This window comes from Dunckerocampus dactyliophorus, chromosome 17 (genome assembly GCF_027744805.1).
Source record: "Dunckerocampus dactyliophorus isolate RoL2022-P2 chromosome 17, RoL_Ddac_1.1, whole genome shotgun sequence".
In the NCBI taxonomy this organism is placed as follows: Eukaryota; Metazoa; Chordata; class Actinopteri; order Syngnathiformes; family Syngnathidae; genus Dunckerocampus; species Dunckerocampus dactyliophorus.
The window spans coordinates 11,565,789-11,584,723 of record NC_072835.1 but is presented as its reverse complement, the minus strand read 5'-3'; the positions used below and the strand labels follow the sequence as shown (position 1 = coordinate 11,584,723).

Sequence of the window (18,935 nt, the reverse complement as noted above, 5' to 3'; positions counted from 1 at the left end):
CTGTCTGGAACTGGAAAGCATTTACTGCAGTCTTATTTAGGTCTTAAATGTCTTATTTATTTACTCATTATGTCTAAAATAGGTGATTGTAGGGGTGTTGTTTCATGTATTGAGGGACATAATGTTAAACAACATATTTAGAAGGCCGTAAACAGGTTTTCCACTCTAACTTACCAAAATATTCCATGTGTATATATAAGGAATCCTATTTCGCGATAATCACATATCACAACCGGGTATGGCATTGATTAACCACAATAAACGAGGGATTGCGGCACTTGCGACGTAGACACCCACACCTGGTGACTGGCCGGTTGTCAGAGTACACTTCAAGGTAATTGAAATCCAGTGGAACTACAAAAAACACTCACAGAGCTTTCTTTCTCTTTTTCACAACCCACAAGCTAGACATTTCACAGTAAGTTTGACATGGGTGCGTTTCATTGGTGCGGCTGCACGAATTGCTGGCCTTGTCGCAAAAAAATCCCTGAAACAAAGTTAAACGAATGAAGTCTTGTATTTTGGCGGCTTGCGTTATTCAAGAGTGCCAGTGCCACCCCTGATCATATGATATTCCTTGAAATAGTTCTATTTTATTACTTGAAATTATTAATGAAATTGTGTGCTATATTCAGAATTTTATCTGTGTGGTAATGAGCTGTTTTTCTCATAAGTCAGCTGCGTGTGTGTGTGTGTGTGTGTGTTTTAAGTGATGAGGGGGGCTTTAAACTTTTCAACTGACTGAACCAGCCAAACATTGAAACCCACATGAGCTTTTGATTTTCTCGTCTAGGTCCAACTCGAGTTCCCATGACACCACACATGCCATATTGAATTCCGTGAAAATGGATATAAAAAGTTGCAGAAGTTTCGGATTTTCTGTTTGATCAGACGGTTAAGCATCTGGTTTGGAATATATGAATCTATGGAAGCGTACGCCGTAGCTTTAAGCGCCAAGGCTTCAAGCATCCTTTCTTTTTTTTTTTTTTACTCTTAGACCTAAAAAATGTGATGTGACGTGCCAAGAGCAAGTGGTGTGTACATGTTTGCCTGGACTTGCCTTCTTCACCTTTTACAGCTACTGTATGTGTACGTGATGTATCTTGTGTGTGTGTGTGTGTGTGTGTGTGTATCACATTGCAGCTGTAGCTTTAAGCAATTCAATTAAACATTTCTCATTAATCCAAATACTGTATATGTCTCCATCTACTCATACTTTCGACTCTATTGTCAGATTAGGCTTTTGCTGACTGTAATTGCATAATTGCTTTGCCTAAAATGTGCTTTGTTTCGGTTTATTCAGCTAGACAAGGCATTGCTCTCTCTGCTGTCGACATCTCAGTTCCATAAGTACAATGTCAACACTACTAGGGATGACATATGCACAAACCTTCAACATCTGCCTTACTGTAACTGTTCCCTGCAGGCATGTTTCTGTAAAGTATCAGCGAAATTTAGACAGAAAGCGTGCGTGTAATAAGACATTTTCATGTATGAAAGCTATGCAGAGTATTTTCGATTTCCCACACCACAAGTCTGTCGTCTATAGCGTAGGGCGATTCTAGTCAACAGATCTTTCTGGTCGTCTTTTCCTTTTTTTTCCTGGAACGTTGCTAATGGTGGGTAGCTTCTGTTCCACTCAGTGCATTTAGTGTTTTAGGATCATTTATATGCTCCCCCTAACATTTATCTCCACTGAAACAGCATGTAGCTAGTTAAAATAATTAGTCTCCCTTGCTCCCTACTTTTAGCAAAAGGCAAAGAGGGGTCACCTTCAGAAGAATTTTTATCAAAGCTCTCATTTCAGAGGGAGCGAGAGAGGGCCAATTTAAAGTGAGAATTAAGATGCCATCTGTACTGCATCAAAAACAAACACGGTAGATCCCTGTATTTGTCGGCGTTCAGTTCCGAGGCCCTTAAAAACAGGAGTTCATCACACCAAACGCCTACCTCGCTCGCGGTGCAACCAAAATAACACAGCAAGTAACACACGATGTAACTGCACCACAAAGACTATGGGAGTCTCTAATTATACATATTATACATACTGTTTATACTCATTTATGACCCGCAACGCATGCTGGGTACATTTTGTTATTTTTGGTTGCACCATGAGTGACGTAGGTGTTTGGTGTGCTGAACTCCTGTTGGTTTGTGTTGTGTGAGTCAGGGTGTAAATGTCAAGCTAATTCACTTATAAATGATCAGCAATTTAGGGTAAATACGTTCAGAGTAGTGGGTCTTGTTCATAGCATGAATAAAAGAGTTCCTGGGGTGGAATGGTGTGAAAAAACCTGCACGGACAATGTTTCGACGCACGGTAAATGTTATGACGCAAGTGTGTCATTTCCGCTTCTTCTTCCTGTATACAAAAACAACAACAACACCGGCACAGGGGATAATGAACGCCTTTGTTTGCGTTTTGGTGCTGGTAGTGACCCGCCACCAGGACTCGACACTATTCTGTCTCACTTTCTTCATGAATGGAAGGCGAGAACGTGAAGAAATAGTAAATGGAGCCGGAGCTGTGCCATCCATATCCATGTTATATATCCCCAAAGCCCAGCGGACGCTTTTGATGATGCGTTCGTACAAACCCTGCTTCGCGTAACTGCTTTTTCACCTTCTGATTAATTCCGCTATTGCGGTGTGCTTTCTACCGTCAATATAAGACATAATGTTCCTGTCTTTCACACCAACGAGGTGGCTTGTTTCCCCCTCACTCCAAAAGTGTGGGGTTTCGCGTGTCCTGCCAAAGACACAAGATTCCTTTTGAATAGAACATGTGCAGAACACAAATTAATGTTCCTTTTGATCGGGATGTCCCAATAGGTGGATACATGACCCGATTTTCGGGTTAGAAAAGGAGTAACCCGGGGGTAATATTCAGGTTTTTAAAAAACGGAATATGAGCATATTCTGTTTTTTCAAAAGGGTTGTTGGTGTTTACATGGCCGTGCGCGACCGGGTTATCGCTAATATTCCGGTTATGATGGGGTAATTTGACGGCATGTAAACATACTCATTGTTTACTGTAAACTGCAGTGTAATTTTCACATGTGTACATGCAAGCCCTCTCTCTGTAGCACAACAGGCACTTGTCGCATACTTAATGCCATCGTGCAAACTATGCCGCACCAGCCGAGCCATGCGACAGGCTTCTGTAATTAAGTGCCAGTTTTGAGTTGATCAGTACTGCTTTGTGACCTGTTGGCATGTGTGTTTGTGTGTGTTGATGTTCCAGCTGAACTCTCCAATGAACTCGGTCAGCAGCACAGAGGACATTAAGCCCCCGCTGGGTCTCAACGGTGTGATGAAAGTGCCCGCCCAGCCCTCTGGCACAGCGCTGTCGCTCACCAAACACATTTGCGCCATCTGTGGTGACCGTTCCTCAGGTGAGTGGCTGTGATGAGCACACACTTGAAGTGTATCGTTTTGCATGAGGGGGGGAAAAACTGTGGGATTCAGCTACACTTTATGACTGTATTGTTCGGCCTCCTGAGTCACCATGAATTGTAATTATTCAGCATACCAAGACATTTTGGTTGATTTCACACTTTCAACTTTTTGGAACTAGTTTGGGGAAGGCCTTTTTCTGTTCCTCCTTTACTCGTAGATTACCTTTTTTTGAAGAGTAGAAGCTGTTATAACAGCAGAAAGAGGCAACGTTTTCCCAATGCTACGGGAAAAGGGCATTTTACAGACCCCGCAGGATTTTGCAATGTTGCGATCACATCACATGATGCTTTCCCAAGGTCGTTGTAGTTTGAGTGTACACACGTTAACTGTATAACCAATGGAATGCTTTCCTGCTCCACTGTTTCACGTCCTAACTTTGGATCACATCCTTGTTTACTTTGGTAACGTCTCATTTACCAACACACATCACAGTTAAAAACCGCACTCAACTCTTCCTTGATATTCTTCATGAAAGCGGGGGTAAACTACATACAATAAACAATAAAATCACCAAAATTTGACGATCGATGAGGACTTTTCAGCCACAAAATAAACATGTAGAATGGCTGCAACACATACAGAGAGCCGTGAGCCCAGAAAGTCAGGGTAAGGAATACTGTATCTATCACTTTCTAACATTTCTGTCGTAAAATCCAACCTTCACCACACCATGCTTAGAGGATCATTTCTAATATTTGTACATTAATTCGCTCTTTTTCCCATTTTTGATGTTGTTTTTTTTTCCAAATATTTCAACTTCCCTCTAAATAGTCTTTGTAAATGTTCTTCTTGTAATATTCTGACTTTATTCTCAAATGTTTGGACTTTATTCCCATAATATTCTAACTTTTTCCCCAACCTACTTTTCAAAAAAGTACAATTTGATTTTGTTTTGTTTCTCATAATATTACGGCATTAAAAAAATAACATTTTATGGTTTAGTTTAAAATTTTGACTTTTTTCTTATTACAGTGCATCAGTTGTCTTTTAATATTGTTGACTTTTTAAAGTTGACTTTTTCTTGTAAATCTGTTATCTGTTTTTGCCATTTCTGCTATTTTTTTAATTATTTTATATATTTTTTATTATTATTTTTTTCTAACTATTTCAAACTGCTTCTTCTACAGTTTTATTATGACTTTAAAAAAAGTGATATTTAAATTTTATATAAATTATATAAATATTTAAAGTGATATTTCTGTGATATTAAAATTTTATGCTTTACTAAAATGACGTCATAATATTTTGACGTTATTCTCCAAATACATATCACTTTTTTTCATTAATTACAACTTTTTTTGATATATTTTCATTTTATTCTTGTAAAATTACTGCAGATTTTTCCAGTGGTTGTTGTGTTTTGTTTGTTTTCCTTTTTTAGTTTTATTGTTAAATTATATTTTTAGAATGTGCTGCAGCCTAACAAACAAACAGCCGTGAGCCGCAAATGGTCCCTGGGACGCATTTTGGACACGTTTGTTCTATTGCAACTGTCACGTTCTCCCGCAATTTGATCACACACACACACACACACACACCTACAAAAACTCTGCAACTTCCATCACAATTTTTGGGAAAAGAAATCAGACATTTAAGGCTGCAACAATCTCAAAAAAGGATTTTTTTGATTTTACAATATTCTAAGCAGTTTTCAACACCTAAATCCATTGTTTGAAAATGGACAAAAACGATGAATCTTCATCATTTTTATGTGTTGGCCTTTTTTCGATGGAGTTGCAAACGAGCGTGCCATATGTGTCGGGAAAATGTTGTGCCTTTTTGCCAACACGACAAAGGTGTCTGTCTCACTCTCCTCAGGTAAACACTATGGTGTGTACAGCTGTGAGGGCTGCAAAGGCTTCTTCAAAAGGACAGTGCGCAAAGACCTCACCTACACATGTCGCGACAACAAGGACTGCGTCATTGACAAGCGCCAGAGGAACCGGTGCCAGTACTGCCGCTACCAAAAGTGTTTAGCCATGGGCATGAAGAGAGAAGGTACAGCACATACCGTTGAGGATAGTCACACTTACTTCCACGCTAACGCACGTTTGATGCAAAGTTCACTTGTGTTGTGGTCATGCCAGTGACATGAATAGTACTGTAAACAAATGGACTGTTGAGTATTTGCTCAGTATTCCGGATTATTTAGATACTGAATATTAATTAGAGAAAAGTCGTAGCCCCATTTCCACTAAGCCAGTTTAGTATTATACAGTATACGTTCATTTTGTGTGGCAAAGATAACAAAATAACCAACTGTACCACTTTTTGGCACCCTACAATTCAGGTACTGACCCCAGTTGGCCAATTTTCATGTACTTGTAATGGACACTGTAGGAGAGAGGAATAACATAAAAAGCAAAGCAAATATTTTAAAACTACAAATGAAGTTTTTTTTCTGGCGCTTCTTTTTGTTGTTGTTTTTTTAAATTCACAAACAAGACGGAGCTGCCTGTGAGTGCTTTTAGACAGGAGAGCGACCAGCAGCTGCACTCGCTGCTCAATGAGAAGAGCGATACGTGCTCTCATGTCCATTTCATTTGTTTATTTCAATAAATATACTCTATGGGAAACACTGGAATAAGTAAACGGGTGAGCGCCTTTGCCAGAGTAATTTTGTTTTTCGACATTGTCTCGTAATGGCTGATACATACACAGCAAGACATCAGTTGTAGGGCGGCTAGCCACCTGGCAAACTGGGCTGTATTTTCGGACTGTCACTTCTGTCAATGTCAGAACCCCTGCAACTCGACCCATCGCCCCCTCTCGTCCCAGCTAGTTTGCATGCATTGTTGTCCTGCCTTGTCCTATAAGTGGCATGTCCACGTGATTGACATGTCAAGGCCAATCAATGGTCGACGCCATGAATAGCTGTGACTACTACTGACATGTTTGACCCGTGAATTAATGTTAACTGTGCTCACTAAGGAAGATATCAAACATTTTTTATCCAGGGTTTAGCATTATTACATTTTAATTTGACGCTGAAGTAAATTCGGTAAAATATGTATGTTTTTTTCCCCCTAATGGGATACTGCTTCATGCTGGACGTAGCAACCTCTATTTGACTTTGGTCTCATTCAGGGTTTTTTTTTTTTTGCCACATGATGCTGAGGATTGGCTTCTATTGCTTCCAGCAATACGTTTGGCCAAATATTGAATTCAGCTGTTGGATCCAAAGCAACTCAGTGGTGTTGAATATGGAAACTCTGTGAGGAGTTATGCGACCAGGCTGTCCCGGAGGAGAGATGTTGTGTTGATTTGAGATATGAAAACAAAAAAGATGGTGTGCGAACCCTTCCTTCCATTGCATTCTCGGGCTCGTAACAGTCGCACCCCTGATAATGAACTTGGAATTTGTTTGTCACAGCCACCAAATTAGTGTGAACTAGAGCTGCAACAATTAATGGATTATGAATAATAAATATACATTTATAAATCATCCTGTTTTGTGGTTGAATAAATATTATTAGTCCAAAAATATGCATATTTAAGTAAATTCTACATACTTTTTTTTCTAAATTGAGAATTTTCAAGTATAAAAATGGGTAAATGAACTCAAATATAAGGCATTGAGAACACACATTCAAAGACGTTGTGATGATATGTAGTATTCTACACCGGTCACTAGGTGTCAGTAATGTTCAGTGAGACACACAAGCACCAGACTTGATGGCCAGAACAACAGACTTTTATTGCAGCTTTGAATGATCTCACAACAGGCACAAAAATCTCTAACACAGGCTTCTATTGCGGCCATAACCCACGCCAAGCTATAACTCAACTCTGAGCCCCCGACGTCATCTCCTGTTCAACCCCCGCTGAGCTCCCCAGCACCGGAACAAATTTACAGCAACACACATGAGTGCAAGTCTTATTTATGTCATAAATTGGTTATTTTGTGTTAGTATGTCTACTATAAAGGTGGCTATAGGGGTGTTATTTCATGTCTAGAGGGCTCTAATAGTGTTAAACGGTAAACGTTTTTAGAAGATCATACGGTTGGGTCTGGAACCAATTACCCTCGATAAACAAGGGATTACTGCATACGACTCTTTCAGAGGGCACACAGCCTACTTTCACAAACCTATCTTCTGATTTTCAATCTCCAGTTGCAAAAAAAGCAACTGTCCTCCGATAACCCACTCGCTCTCTTCAGTTGTTTACTAGCGACAAAGGAAGTGAACTTCAACAAGTGTCGTGGTCGCTCGACCAGCCAGTTGCAGAACAACGACATGTTATCCATTTTTTTTAAATGGTTAAAACTGTTAAATGGAAAATGGCAAACAAGTAGTAGCTGAAAATGCTGTCAAGTAATCAGCTTGATGGCACTTCTTTAGAAAAAATGACTTGTTTTGTGATCAACTCAAAAACTCCAGTTTCTACTATGTTTCCAACATTCTTGTGTAAAAGTACCCCCGGTTCAGAAATATATGATTTTGTCCGGTAGAAAAGAGAGACTCCAGTGAACATTAAACCAAGGAGAGTCTGGGGGTGCTTACAGACTGTAAGGTGTGAATTTTTACACTCCATGCTGTTCAACGCTGTTTCACACGTTGAACCCATCAATCACTCCTCCCATTATGGTCACCACGGTTACTAAATTCAGATATACAGAGCGAGGGATGTCCATATATGTGCGAGATGATGATTAAGATGCTGAAGGGTGTTAACCAGGAGCATATGTGTAAAGTACATGTGAGCATGACTTCAGTGTTGAAAACACTTTCTATATAAGGCCGGTTTGTCTTTGACCTTTACTTGGCCTTCCCCTCACCATTGAAGGACACGTTTTCTCTCAAGGATATTATCAATTACTGCCGTTTGCCCCACTAACGGTGCTGCCTAAGCCGCCCCCTGCACCCTGAGGGTGATGGTTACAGAGCAAGGCAGTAGTAGCCCAAAAGGCTAAGTGAATCCACAGTAAAACAGGATTATATGAATTTATACTCTCGCAGTCAGGAGAGAGGGGGAGGAGGAGCGAGAATAAAGTTAACATGATTTCAGCCCTCTTCACCTCTCTCTGACTCCAGCGCAAGTATTTTACCCTTGGGCTGACCTCCACTGCCAGACAGCAGATCATCTAAAGTGGGCCCCTTTCCTTCTCGTTCTAGTACAGCCACAGCTAGCCACCTCATCATGACCACAGAAAAATATGAAAACAGTTCATTCTGCAAACTCATCGTGCGCCGTGTTTTCACTTTTACTGGAGTGTGTGCTTTTATGAACACTTGCAGAACTTTTAAAATAGCCACACAACTTTGTTATGTGGTATTTTGACTTAAGTTAATTATACTCTCAAAAAAGACAAAACATATGCACGCACACTTTTGCATCTTTTCATTCCTTCGCTTGGGCGGACGTGCGGTTTCTCTTGCCTTAACCGCAGTGAGTCTCAGTGTCTGCTGAGCACACAAACCATTTCCTGTGTCTCTTCGCCAAGCCAATCAGATGACAGAAGCATTACAGTAATGCTTTCACCAGTTAGTGTTTGCGACATGTAAAAAAAAAAAAAAAAAAAATGTGTACAAGACACAGTCCTCTGATTTATGTTGTATTGTCGCTGAGGCTTTTCTGTGTCACACAGACTGCAATTCAGTGATGAAGTGTGGATTATTTTGGGTTTATAAATGCATTGTGCATAAAAGAAGGCATGTCGTGACGGACCACATGAAAAACACATTGCTTTGATAAAGAAAGAGAGAAGTCCTTGAGCATTGCTGTGTGTAAAGTGGAGCTCAGAAGTCTATCGTCGCACATGACTTACAGACACACAGTCTCCAAGACAGAAGCATATTAGAAAGTATTCCATAACAAAAAGCTTCCGGTTTGTGTGCTTATTGCAGCTATTAGGTATCTAGACAGAGTACAGAGTATCTAGATGTAACCTGGCAACACCGATGCCTCCTGCTCCGTTCTCTTATTCTCTGGCAGACCAGGTGCGTTATAATGTGGTAGCGCCAAATCCATTTGTGGCGGTCCGAATGTATTTGTGGTGCGCCGTCACAAAAAAAAAAATACATTTATGGTAAACATTGGACACCAGGTGGGCGCTGCCAGTACAGCTTTTGCAAATTATTGGTTTAAAAGCAGTTTAATTGAAAACATTCCCACAATATAATATAAAAAATAATAATTAAAAGCCAAAAGAACATTACTCGCTGCTTTTTTAACATATACTGCCATGGCATCAAAAGTCACCTCTCTTTTTAATGACGCAAATTGATTAATTATTAGCAATTTACAATTATTGCATAGATTTATCTGTTCCATCTGGATTCTTTAAGGTAAACATGTTACTTGTCATTGACCTAAATACATACTGTACATACACCCGCACACGCACATGTACACTCCTGAACAAAATCGTAAGCCCCAGGGGAAATTACAAGTATTTGCATTTTGCGCTGGTGGATTGTAATTAGATTCTAAGTAGAGCATAGAAATGCAAAAAGAAGAAACAGAAGTGAGACGGAAAAAAATAGAGCAGTTTGCAATTTAGCAAAAACTGTATTTAAACTAAAACAGGCTGTTAATCACGGAAACAAATTTAAGGATATAGTCTTAAAAAGTCCAAATCTGCGCTCAAACCATGTCATGTAAATGTTTTTATCAGCAAATACATGGAGGGTATGACTTTTTACTGGGCTCGGCAGTGTATATGAGCTTTTGGTCACATGTTAACACAATAAAATACCACAAAATATACAGCAGTAGTGACCGGAACCAGTGTTATTACATGCAGCCGTTCAGGAGGAGCGCCAGCGAGCCAAGGACAAGAATGAGAATGAGGTGGAGTCGACCAGCTGCGCCAATGAGGACATGCCCGTTGAGAAGATTCTGGAAGCCGAGCAGGCAGTGGAACCCAAGACGGAGACCTACATTGAGACCAGCCTTGGTGTTCCTTCCAACTCGGTGAGTTTTTAGCCTCCATACCATTCCATTGGTGCCATAATCACACCTCAATATTGTGTTATCATACAGAAATGTCAATCAGCCTCACAATATTTATATATGCTAATTGTTTTATGGTTTTTTTATGTTTTATATTTGTAAAACTTTATACATTTTTGTATTTTTTTTGCCTGGTTAGGGGAAATTGGTGTTGTGGCTCTTATTGAGTGAGGGATTTGTCGTAGTCTATCTTAAATATGTACTTTAAGATATTGCCAAGGGACACTGGGTCAAACGTCTACACATCAGAACTACATTGTAGACCGGAGAGTTTTCATCTGCTTTGAGGATTGTGGTTAAAGATACTGCCGATGCTGTTTCTTTCGGTATGATAGGGTGCCCCCTCTTTAGAGTTCTTTCGACAAGGACTGCTTGTGATATGGAGCGCTGGTTCTCCCGTCTCACCTTGTATCAGCTGCGATTCTCCCCCTTTATCCCCTCTGCAACAGCTGGGCAGAGGAGGCGAAATGTGATGAATAATACAACAGGCAGACTGTTCTTGAAAGCATCCCCACAAAGTCTCCGCTTTCTTAGGAATTCTACCGGAGCATGAGAAACATCTGAGCTGAGCAGCAGCCTAAGGAGGGCGAGAGCGAAGGAAGGGAAGGAAGGTGAGGCTGCAGAAGGAGGCGGGCGGGGGGAGAAAGAGAGAAAGCAGAGGGCTTCTTCTGGGATTCGTCTGCTTGAAGGGAGGGAAATGTCCTGTGAAGTAAAAGTGGTGATGTGAAGGCTGTTATGTGAGTAAATGGAGCTATTTTCGGAGGCTAGGTAGACATGTGGGGGATGAGGGTTGACCTTACAATGTCAGCACATCACTCATGCACTGAGTGTCATTGTCCCTCAATTACAACAGCCAACTAGGCACACCAATTAAGGGGATTTTTTATGCGGCACAGTTATGAGTCAATTTTAATCATTTTTTCCACATGTTGCACATATCATATTGTGTGCAATACATTTAGTGCATATGCTCATGACTAGATAGAACAGCTTTAATCTGACTAGAGTCAGCCAACAAGAGCTGTCCTTTACCGATACCGATCATCCATGAGTGAAATCGGCCGCTACCGATCACATAGATTAAGTGTAAATTTTTAAATAAAAAACATTTTAAAAAACATTTATTTTCATAGCTTATTTCAACCCAAACAAAGCCTTTTTTTTTACCGGAACATTACCAATGTGCTGGTATCCACAGCTCACATTTTGTATTTCAGAATGCATTTGTTTCGAGGGCTCTCACATGATTAACTGAAAACCTGAATGAAAAGCTTGTTGTCGTGGGGGCTCCCTGGTGCCGGCGGGCACCATGTTGGTGACCCCTGGGCTATATTATATGAAAGGGGAACCATCAAAATTAGACAAGAACATATTTGACTTACTTTTTCATATTCACTGGTGAAACTTAGCAGATCAAACGCTTTCTTTAAGGAGACTTCGGATGTAAAAACTCGTCCCTCACCTACCCCCCATCTCCCCTGGTACGGTGGGTGGCTGCTCATCTCAAGCTCAGGTCCTCTACCAGAGGTCTGGGAGCTTGAGGGTCCTGCGCAGTATCTTAGCTGTTCCTCGGACTGCGCTCTTCTGGACGGAGATGTCTGATGTTTCTCCAGGTATCTGCCACTTCACCAGTGTGGGGGACACAGCCCCCAGTGCTCCTATGACCACGGGCACCACCACTCTCTCCAGCTCTTCCTTGAGTCGTTGGTATTTCTCTAGTTTCTCGTGTTCCTTTTTCCTGATATTGCCAACATTGCGGATGCTACATCAATCACAATGGCTGTCCTCTGGTTGGCCACAACCATCTTATCGGTTTGTATTCGGAAGTCCCACAGGATCTTAGTCCTCTCCTTTTCCACCTGCTTCCTTGGGAGGTGTTTCCCATTGCGATCTAGGGGTTTCCAGTCCATAATCTGGACAGATGTTTCTGTACACTTGGTTATGGTGTCCCATGTATTATTTTCCTGCCAGTATCTTGCACCCTGCTATTATGTGCTGGACTGTTTCAGGGGCCTCTTTGCAAGGCCTGGTGTTACACATATCGGTATCGGTTGATATCGGAATCAGAAATTGAGAGTTGGACAATATCGGCATAGGAGAGCAATTTAGCTTAAACTGTGACATGGGGTGTTTGCAGAATATCTGCCTTGTAGGTTGTCTTGACCACAACGTCCCTTCTCTTCTGCCTCCCGATCGTACACAACACCCCCCCCCCCCCCCCCCCCCCCCCCCCCCCCCCCCCCCCCCCCCCCCCCCGTCCCTCTCTCCTGCAAGGTTTTCATTGAGAAGCGCTGCCCCGTGCTATAATTAATCACAGGGCCCAGGCCATGAGTGCACAACATGAATGGGCCACCACCACCGTCTAATGGCTGGGGTCTGGCCAAGCTGAATAAAGTGTGTTTATCTCATGTTGACCTAGAACAGAAGTTAAACATGCGTTAGTAATGCGCCTTCAGAGGCCTCCTCTGAAGGTGGAGGGGGCGAGAGGGAATGCTTTAGTTACTTAATCCTGCAGGTGGGTTTTTGTACTTACTTTTGGGTGGCTTTTCTCTTTGCTGTGCTTTCATTTCCATCAAGATTTAGTTGCTTGTCCCTCATAGACAGGAAGTGTTGTGTTATTTAGATGATAATTAGCCGATGATTCATCCCCACTCCTGATGTATGAGTTTCTTTAAAAAAAAAAAAAAAAAGTGGGACACTTGAGTAATTCATTTTCATGCTATGTATAAGCATCCAATTTTCTCCCTGTTGTCACGCTCTTATTGGCTGGTTCAAGCAGAATTAATGAAAAATTGAAAGGGAATTTTTTTTTTCTCTCCTCCTCAAGCAATGAAATTTTTATAAGACATCGTGCAAGCCTGGCACTTTTTTTTCTTAACTTGCTGCGATGGTCCAGCATGCTAGTTTAAATTGCATTAAACAGTTTTTCTCATAATTGAAACAATATTATTTGTGGCCTACAATGGGAAGACTAGCTAAGTTCCAGTGAAATTGAGGTTTTCTTTCCTTGAGTCGTGAGATATTCCCAAGTAGACAATTGTCAAGCTGTTCACTGTTCTCAAAGGGCTCCTCCTCTGTGACCAGATAACATCCTAAATGCTGCTTGGAGACTTGAACAGTCAGTACAGTAATGTGATGCCCGAGGATTGTTGCAGGAAAGCTCCTCTCCCCCCCTCGTCATCTCCACAGAAACCGGGTCAGTGTAAACACTGCTAAGATAGCCATGCAACATTCATGAGGCTTGCCATGTTTAACTGGAACTCCTGGATTTGTGAAAGAGGGGAAGTTCAACTGTGTTGCACTCTTAAAACACATTGTGTTTGTCTTTGTTTTGCCTGGGTCTGCCCTTTTAGAATGAATTAGCTGAATTTGTTTATGCGCTTTTGAGAGGAAGTGTGTCTCACAATATCTGTCACGCCGAACTACACCGTCCACATCTCCCAAGGAGATCCGTTGCTGCAATATTCATGAGTTGCCAGTATTCATTCTCCCACTGAAGAATAAGACACTACTTTCATTTTTCAAAAGAGTGTCGTCTTTTTGTCTGCGCTAACTTTTTTTTTCCTTGTTTCCACTGCATCTGTGTGATACTCAGCAGTCAGTGTGAGTTTCACACTGCAGGGAAGGGAACACAGAGGACACACAGAGATGTCTCTGGCCCTGTGCTACAAAAGGAGGATGTGAGTGTGGAGGGACGTTTTCTCCTTCATCATGAACTAATCTTCTCTTGAGAGGTGCCGTTGATAGTTTGAAACCTCCAAGCTTTTAGAATCGATCAGGAGGCTTTGGAGAAGGATGCCAGGAAGGTTCTGCAGATTATGTTAGTGAACAGGTTCACATGAGGATACTTGCCTGCCTCATTTGAATGAAACGCAAGTCTTTGTTTACAGAGATTCATATCAAGCGCTTGTATTCCTAGGATGGCGACAGATTACTCATTACTCTACAGTAGCACACAAGTTTGGGATTGTTCATACGCTGCTCAAGTGGACGTACGTGACGTACGTGCGCCAGGCATACTCGATCTGTGTTGTATTAGAATTTCAGTACATACGCTCCCTGTGGGTGAAAGAAGAAAGCCTCTAAATATTTGGTTTCAGGACTTTTTCGGGCGTGCAGTCCTTGTCTCAGTGTTGAAGCTGCAAATGCACACAAAGACACTGATATGGATCAAATGTCACGCACATAATGTACGCATTCCATACACTATATTGACATAATTATTAGCAGCCTCCATAATTGCCTCAGAGCGTATAATTCTTCATGCTACCTGGACATTTGGAGCCTTCCATGTTTACAATTTTATGGATAAATGTGCAACTTTATGGGTAAAGTTAAAAGGCACTGCTTACTTGCTTAAGACTCATGCCAGCACAGTTTTGAGCCCACTTGGGTGACCAGACGTCTCCAGCGCACGTGGTCTTGGCAGCAAGCGGGGGCCTCCTCCAGGGACACCTCGATCTGCTGGAGATGTTGGTCAACAACATTGGACCACCGGGTACGCGGTCCAGGCCAGGATGACGTTTCCAGTCGGCTGTTGGCGGATCAAACTCCATTATGATTCAAGTGGGATGGTCAGTGGGCAGCGGAGAAAGTGTCCTAGTCAGCGAACACAGTGCTGGGCATGGACACAGAGAATGTTGAGCTAGTTGGTTCTTTGGTGGGGCTCGTCACTGGAGATGTGGTCAGACCACCGTACACCCTCAATGGTTCTAAGGCCGCAGGACTCGAAGCCATAGATCTGTGGTTTTGCAGAGTGGACAGGTTTCTGCCCCATAAAGGAGCACTTGCAAGATGACGGCATTGTTGACCCGGAGCTTGGTGTGATGGGAGATGTCATGCTGTCTCCACGGTGGTCTCCAGAGAGTTTTCATGACACCACCAACCAGTCCTCGATGTCTGTTCTCAGGCAGTATGTCTCTGGTGTTAGTGACTTCAGAGCCCAGTCCTTCTCAGTGAAGAGCAAGAGCTGAGATGTGGTCGATGGTTGATCTGGTGGGCATGAATCTTGCCTGCGGGGGGCAGTGTCTTGAGAGGAGAATCCTGGTGAAGTTTTCTCGGGTTGGAGAGGAGAGTTATCCCAGATGGTTTTCACACACAAGATAACCCCCTTCGTCTCCGAGAATGGGAGTATGATGCCGCGCCGCCAGTCACCCAGGAGAACTTCCATTACCCACACGTGGTTGATGATAGTGGTCAGCCAGTCAGTCATGCAGTCCCCGCCCTCCTTCAAGAACTCGGCTGTGATGCTGCAGATGCCATGGGCCTTGTTGTTCTTGAGCTTGCGGAGAGCCATGACGACCTCATTTCGGGTGACTGGCTCTTTGCGGCACTCGCTGTTATGGTCTGTGAACAGTTGCTAGTGTGAATTAGGTCGGGGTTGGGTGGTGGAAGAGGTCTGTGGAAGTGGTTGCGGAAATCTTGCAACCATCGGGCGACCATCCATTTTCTATGCTTGTCCTGCGAGGCAGACATCCTCAGTTGCTTCTATGTTTCTAATTTTATGGGTAAAGCGCCAACTTTTTGGTTAAAGTTAAAAAAACACTGAAATGGTTTAAAACGGAAATGAAGTTAAAAGCAGTCTTCAGGCAGTCAGTGGCTGAAAAATATTTATTCCAAGTATTCAAAATATTATATTTACAGTTATTTTGGGACTAAAAATGCAGGTATTTAAATGATTTTTTTGAACACTCTAAAATTAAAACTGAAAGTCCACAGTTACATTCCATAAATCCACGATGGGGGTGTCCGGATGTAACTCGCTGGTTCAGCCAGCCCTGCATTCCGCCCTGGGCTCAAACCAAGGTCCATATCTTTAGAGTCGAGAGTACTAGCCATCGCGCTAAAAACCCAACGTCCTGCGTGAATCTTAAGGTTCAGGGAGTGAGGTTTACCACGCTGACACAACTTTTTCACTTCTGATACAATAACGATATTGCAGCCTTAAGTATTGACCGACACCGATATTGATCTGATACCAGCACGAATCCTCCATACTTTTATTACTTATTTTGTGGAGTGTGGAATGTTAGAAAAGGCTTGATCAAGTGGTATTACTCAAAGAGAGAACAATAGTTTCTCACCACCAGCAGGGGCTGGTCATTGAACACAATAGATTGGACTATTTTTTCTGTTATAGCTAATGACTTTTGGACATCCCAAGTTTCTCAGTTTCGCTTTGCAAATGTTTCCAACAGCGTCGGTTGCTTGAGGTAGGCAGAGGTTTGTTCTTTCACCTCTGTGGTCTTTCGAAAATCCTAAGGCTGTTTTTTATGCTGCTTCAAATGCGTGATGAGGTTGGTCGGAATAAACTTCTCCGGTTTTGCACTCAGCTGCAACATCTTGAACAAGAAATACTGCCACATAGCCAACATCACTCCGACTCCTTGCTACTTTTGCGAGCTTTTTGCGAGCTTTTTACTTTTTTAGTAAGATACTTACAGCAATGATTAGCAGGTAGATACATTTGCATATGTTTTTCTATTTATAACCTATTATGAGCAGTAAATCTGGTAGTACTTGTGTCTTTTCATAGAGTGTGAAGGGTAAAGAAGCAGTTCAGTCTGGATTGAATACATCTTTACATTTGATGAAGTGTGCCGTCGCAGCAGCAGATAATGCTCTGTGCTTCACCTAAATGTGATTTGGTTTTAAAAGCCTTCTCTATTGTGTCTTATGTAGCTTACCTAAAAATAATAGCCGTGTTCATCTGTGAGACGATCCTTTCTGTTTGCTTTATGCTCATCGCCAGTTATGGCTTGAGTGAATATAATAACTCGATAGATGGCTCTTTCTCCTTGATTCAATTGGGCCTTCCATTTTATATTGAGCCTGGCCAGTGTTCAACTAGTCAATGGATAACACAGTGTGCACTGTTGTTGGCTGACGCTCCCAAGACCTGCTTTGCTTTCTCTTCCCTATGTGTCTACTTTTTTCAATCATCAAATATGGTGACATTCACGATATGTAAAGAAAAAAGTGATAACGTTGAAAAACCTGTGACGCTGTTGTACCTGGCCAGTCTCAAACACATGTGCTGTTGTGAATTGGCCTCTTCAGTTCCATTAGCTGTCCAAACAGCTGACTTCTATCTGCTAAATGAGCCACAAAGAACTGCTTAGCGACAGTGATTTTTTATGTTGTAATTTCATTTTGGGAAATTTGATGTAAATATTGGTGCCCGGCATTTTGTTTTTGCACAAAAAATTGGAATGATACTCAACTGATACCAGACATTTTGTGCTTTAGACAACTTATCTACTAGACATGTGTCATAATTGTCCGTCCTTCTTTCCTTGCAGCCCAATGACCCAGTGACAAATATCTGTCAGGCTGCGGACAAGCAGCTCTTTACATTGGTTGAGTGGGCCAAGAGGATTCCCCACTTCTCTGAGCTGCCGCTGGACGATCAGGTCATCCTTCTACGAGCAGGTCAGTAAAGTTCCGCTTCTAATATACTAATTAATATGCTACACTTACATCAACCAACTAATCAACAATGGCAGTGACTTTTTTTTAATAGTCTTTATTAGATTAGTACCGAATGTCAAAAAGCTAATCAGATTCATAGACATGGTTGGGGCGTGCCTCTGCCTTACAGGATAAATACTTGGGTCCTCTACCATTCCCTTAGACTAGAGCTTTCCTATCTAGTCTTTGAGCATGAACTGATATAGTCTGCTTGGATGAGAGGCGAAACGTCTTCTAAGACAATCTGAACAGTCCAGTTGTGATCGATTCAATGCCCTGAGAATACTATGACCTGGATGAATGACGATATTTACAGGCAAGATTCATAGACATTTTATAGCCAAACATCTTAGGACTCATCTCTTAGTTCATTTTGGTGCATTAAGACCACAGGAACTGTCCTCAGAAACTTGGATGCTTCAAAAAAATCAATGTGTGTTCGAAAAACGGAAACCAGAGTCGAATATATGTACCGCAGTGCGTGTTGGAATTCATGCTTCCCTTCATGAACCGCAGCACTCGTGCAGCCACAGACCATTACGTTATCGCCACCATGCTTGACTGGAGACACAATAATCTTGCTACTCACTTGTGTTTCCAGCTGTTTAGACAATAATGCCGATGTGTTGAGTCATTTTCAGCGGCTAGTAAATCCATACCGCTATACAAGCTGCACACCAGAGATGTCTTGAACGAGTCGTTCAAAACTTGGGTCTTTTACTCACGGATACTCGACGAAAACTCGAGTTTCACTGACTCACAGGTGTTCGATGAAGATTTGAGATTCGCTGACTCACGGGTAGACAGAACTCAAGTTTCAGTGACTCACGGGGGCTCGACGAAGACTCGAGTTTAACTGACTCATATGTACTCGACGAAGAGTTGATTTTCCCTGACTCACGGGTACACGAGGAAGACCTGAGTTTCACTTACTCACAGCTACTAGACGAAGAGTCACGTTTCACTGACTCATGGGTACTTGACAGTATTTGAGTTTTACTGACTCACTGGTGCTCGTCGGAGACTCGAGTTTCACGCGATACTCGAGG

The 18,935-nt window shown here is 42.1% G+C and overlaps 1 protein-coding gene across 5 annotated transcripts in view; it reads left to right on the top strand.

The window, feature by feature from the left end:
* Nucleotides 1–18,935, top strand: part of LOC129169704 (retinoic acid receptor RXR-alpha-A) — a 118,218-nt gene that overhangs the window by 84,107 nt on the left and 15,176 nt on the right. For 2 of the 5 annotated variants that reach the window (XM_054756349.1, XM_054756353.1), the window contains 4 exons: nt 3,236–3,395; nt 5,278–5,457; nt 10,193–10,377; nt 17,718–17,847. In XM_054756349.1, the coding sequence (XP_054612324.1) occupies nt 3,236–3,395; nt 5,278–5,457; nt 10,193–10,377; nt 17,718–17,847 (655 nt within the window). The remainder of the gene's footprint in view (nt 1–3,235; nt 3,396–5,277; nt 5,458–10,192; nt 10,378–17,717; nt 17,848–18,935) is intronic. The other 3 variants (XM_054756350.1, XM_054756351.1, XM_054756352.1) reach the window with 3 other exon arrangements.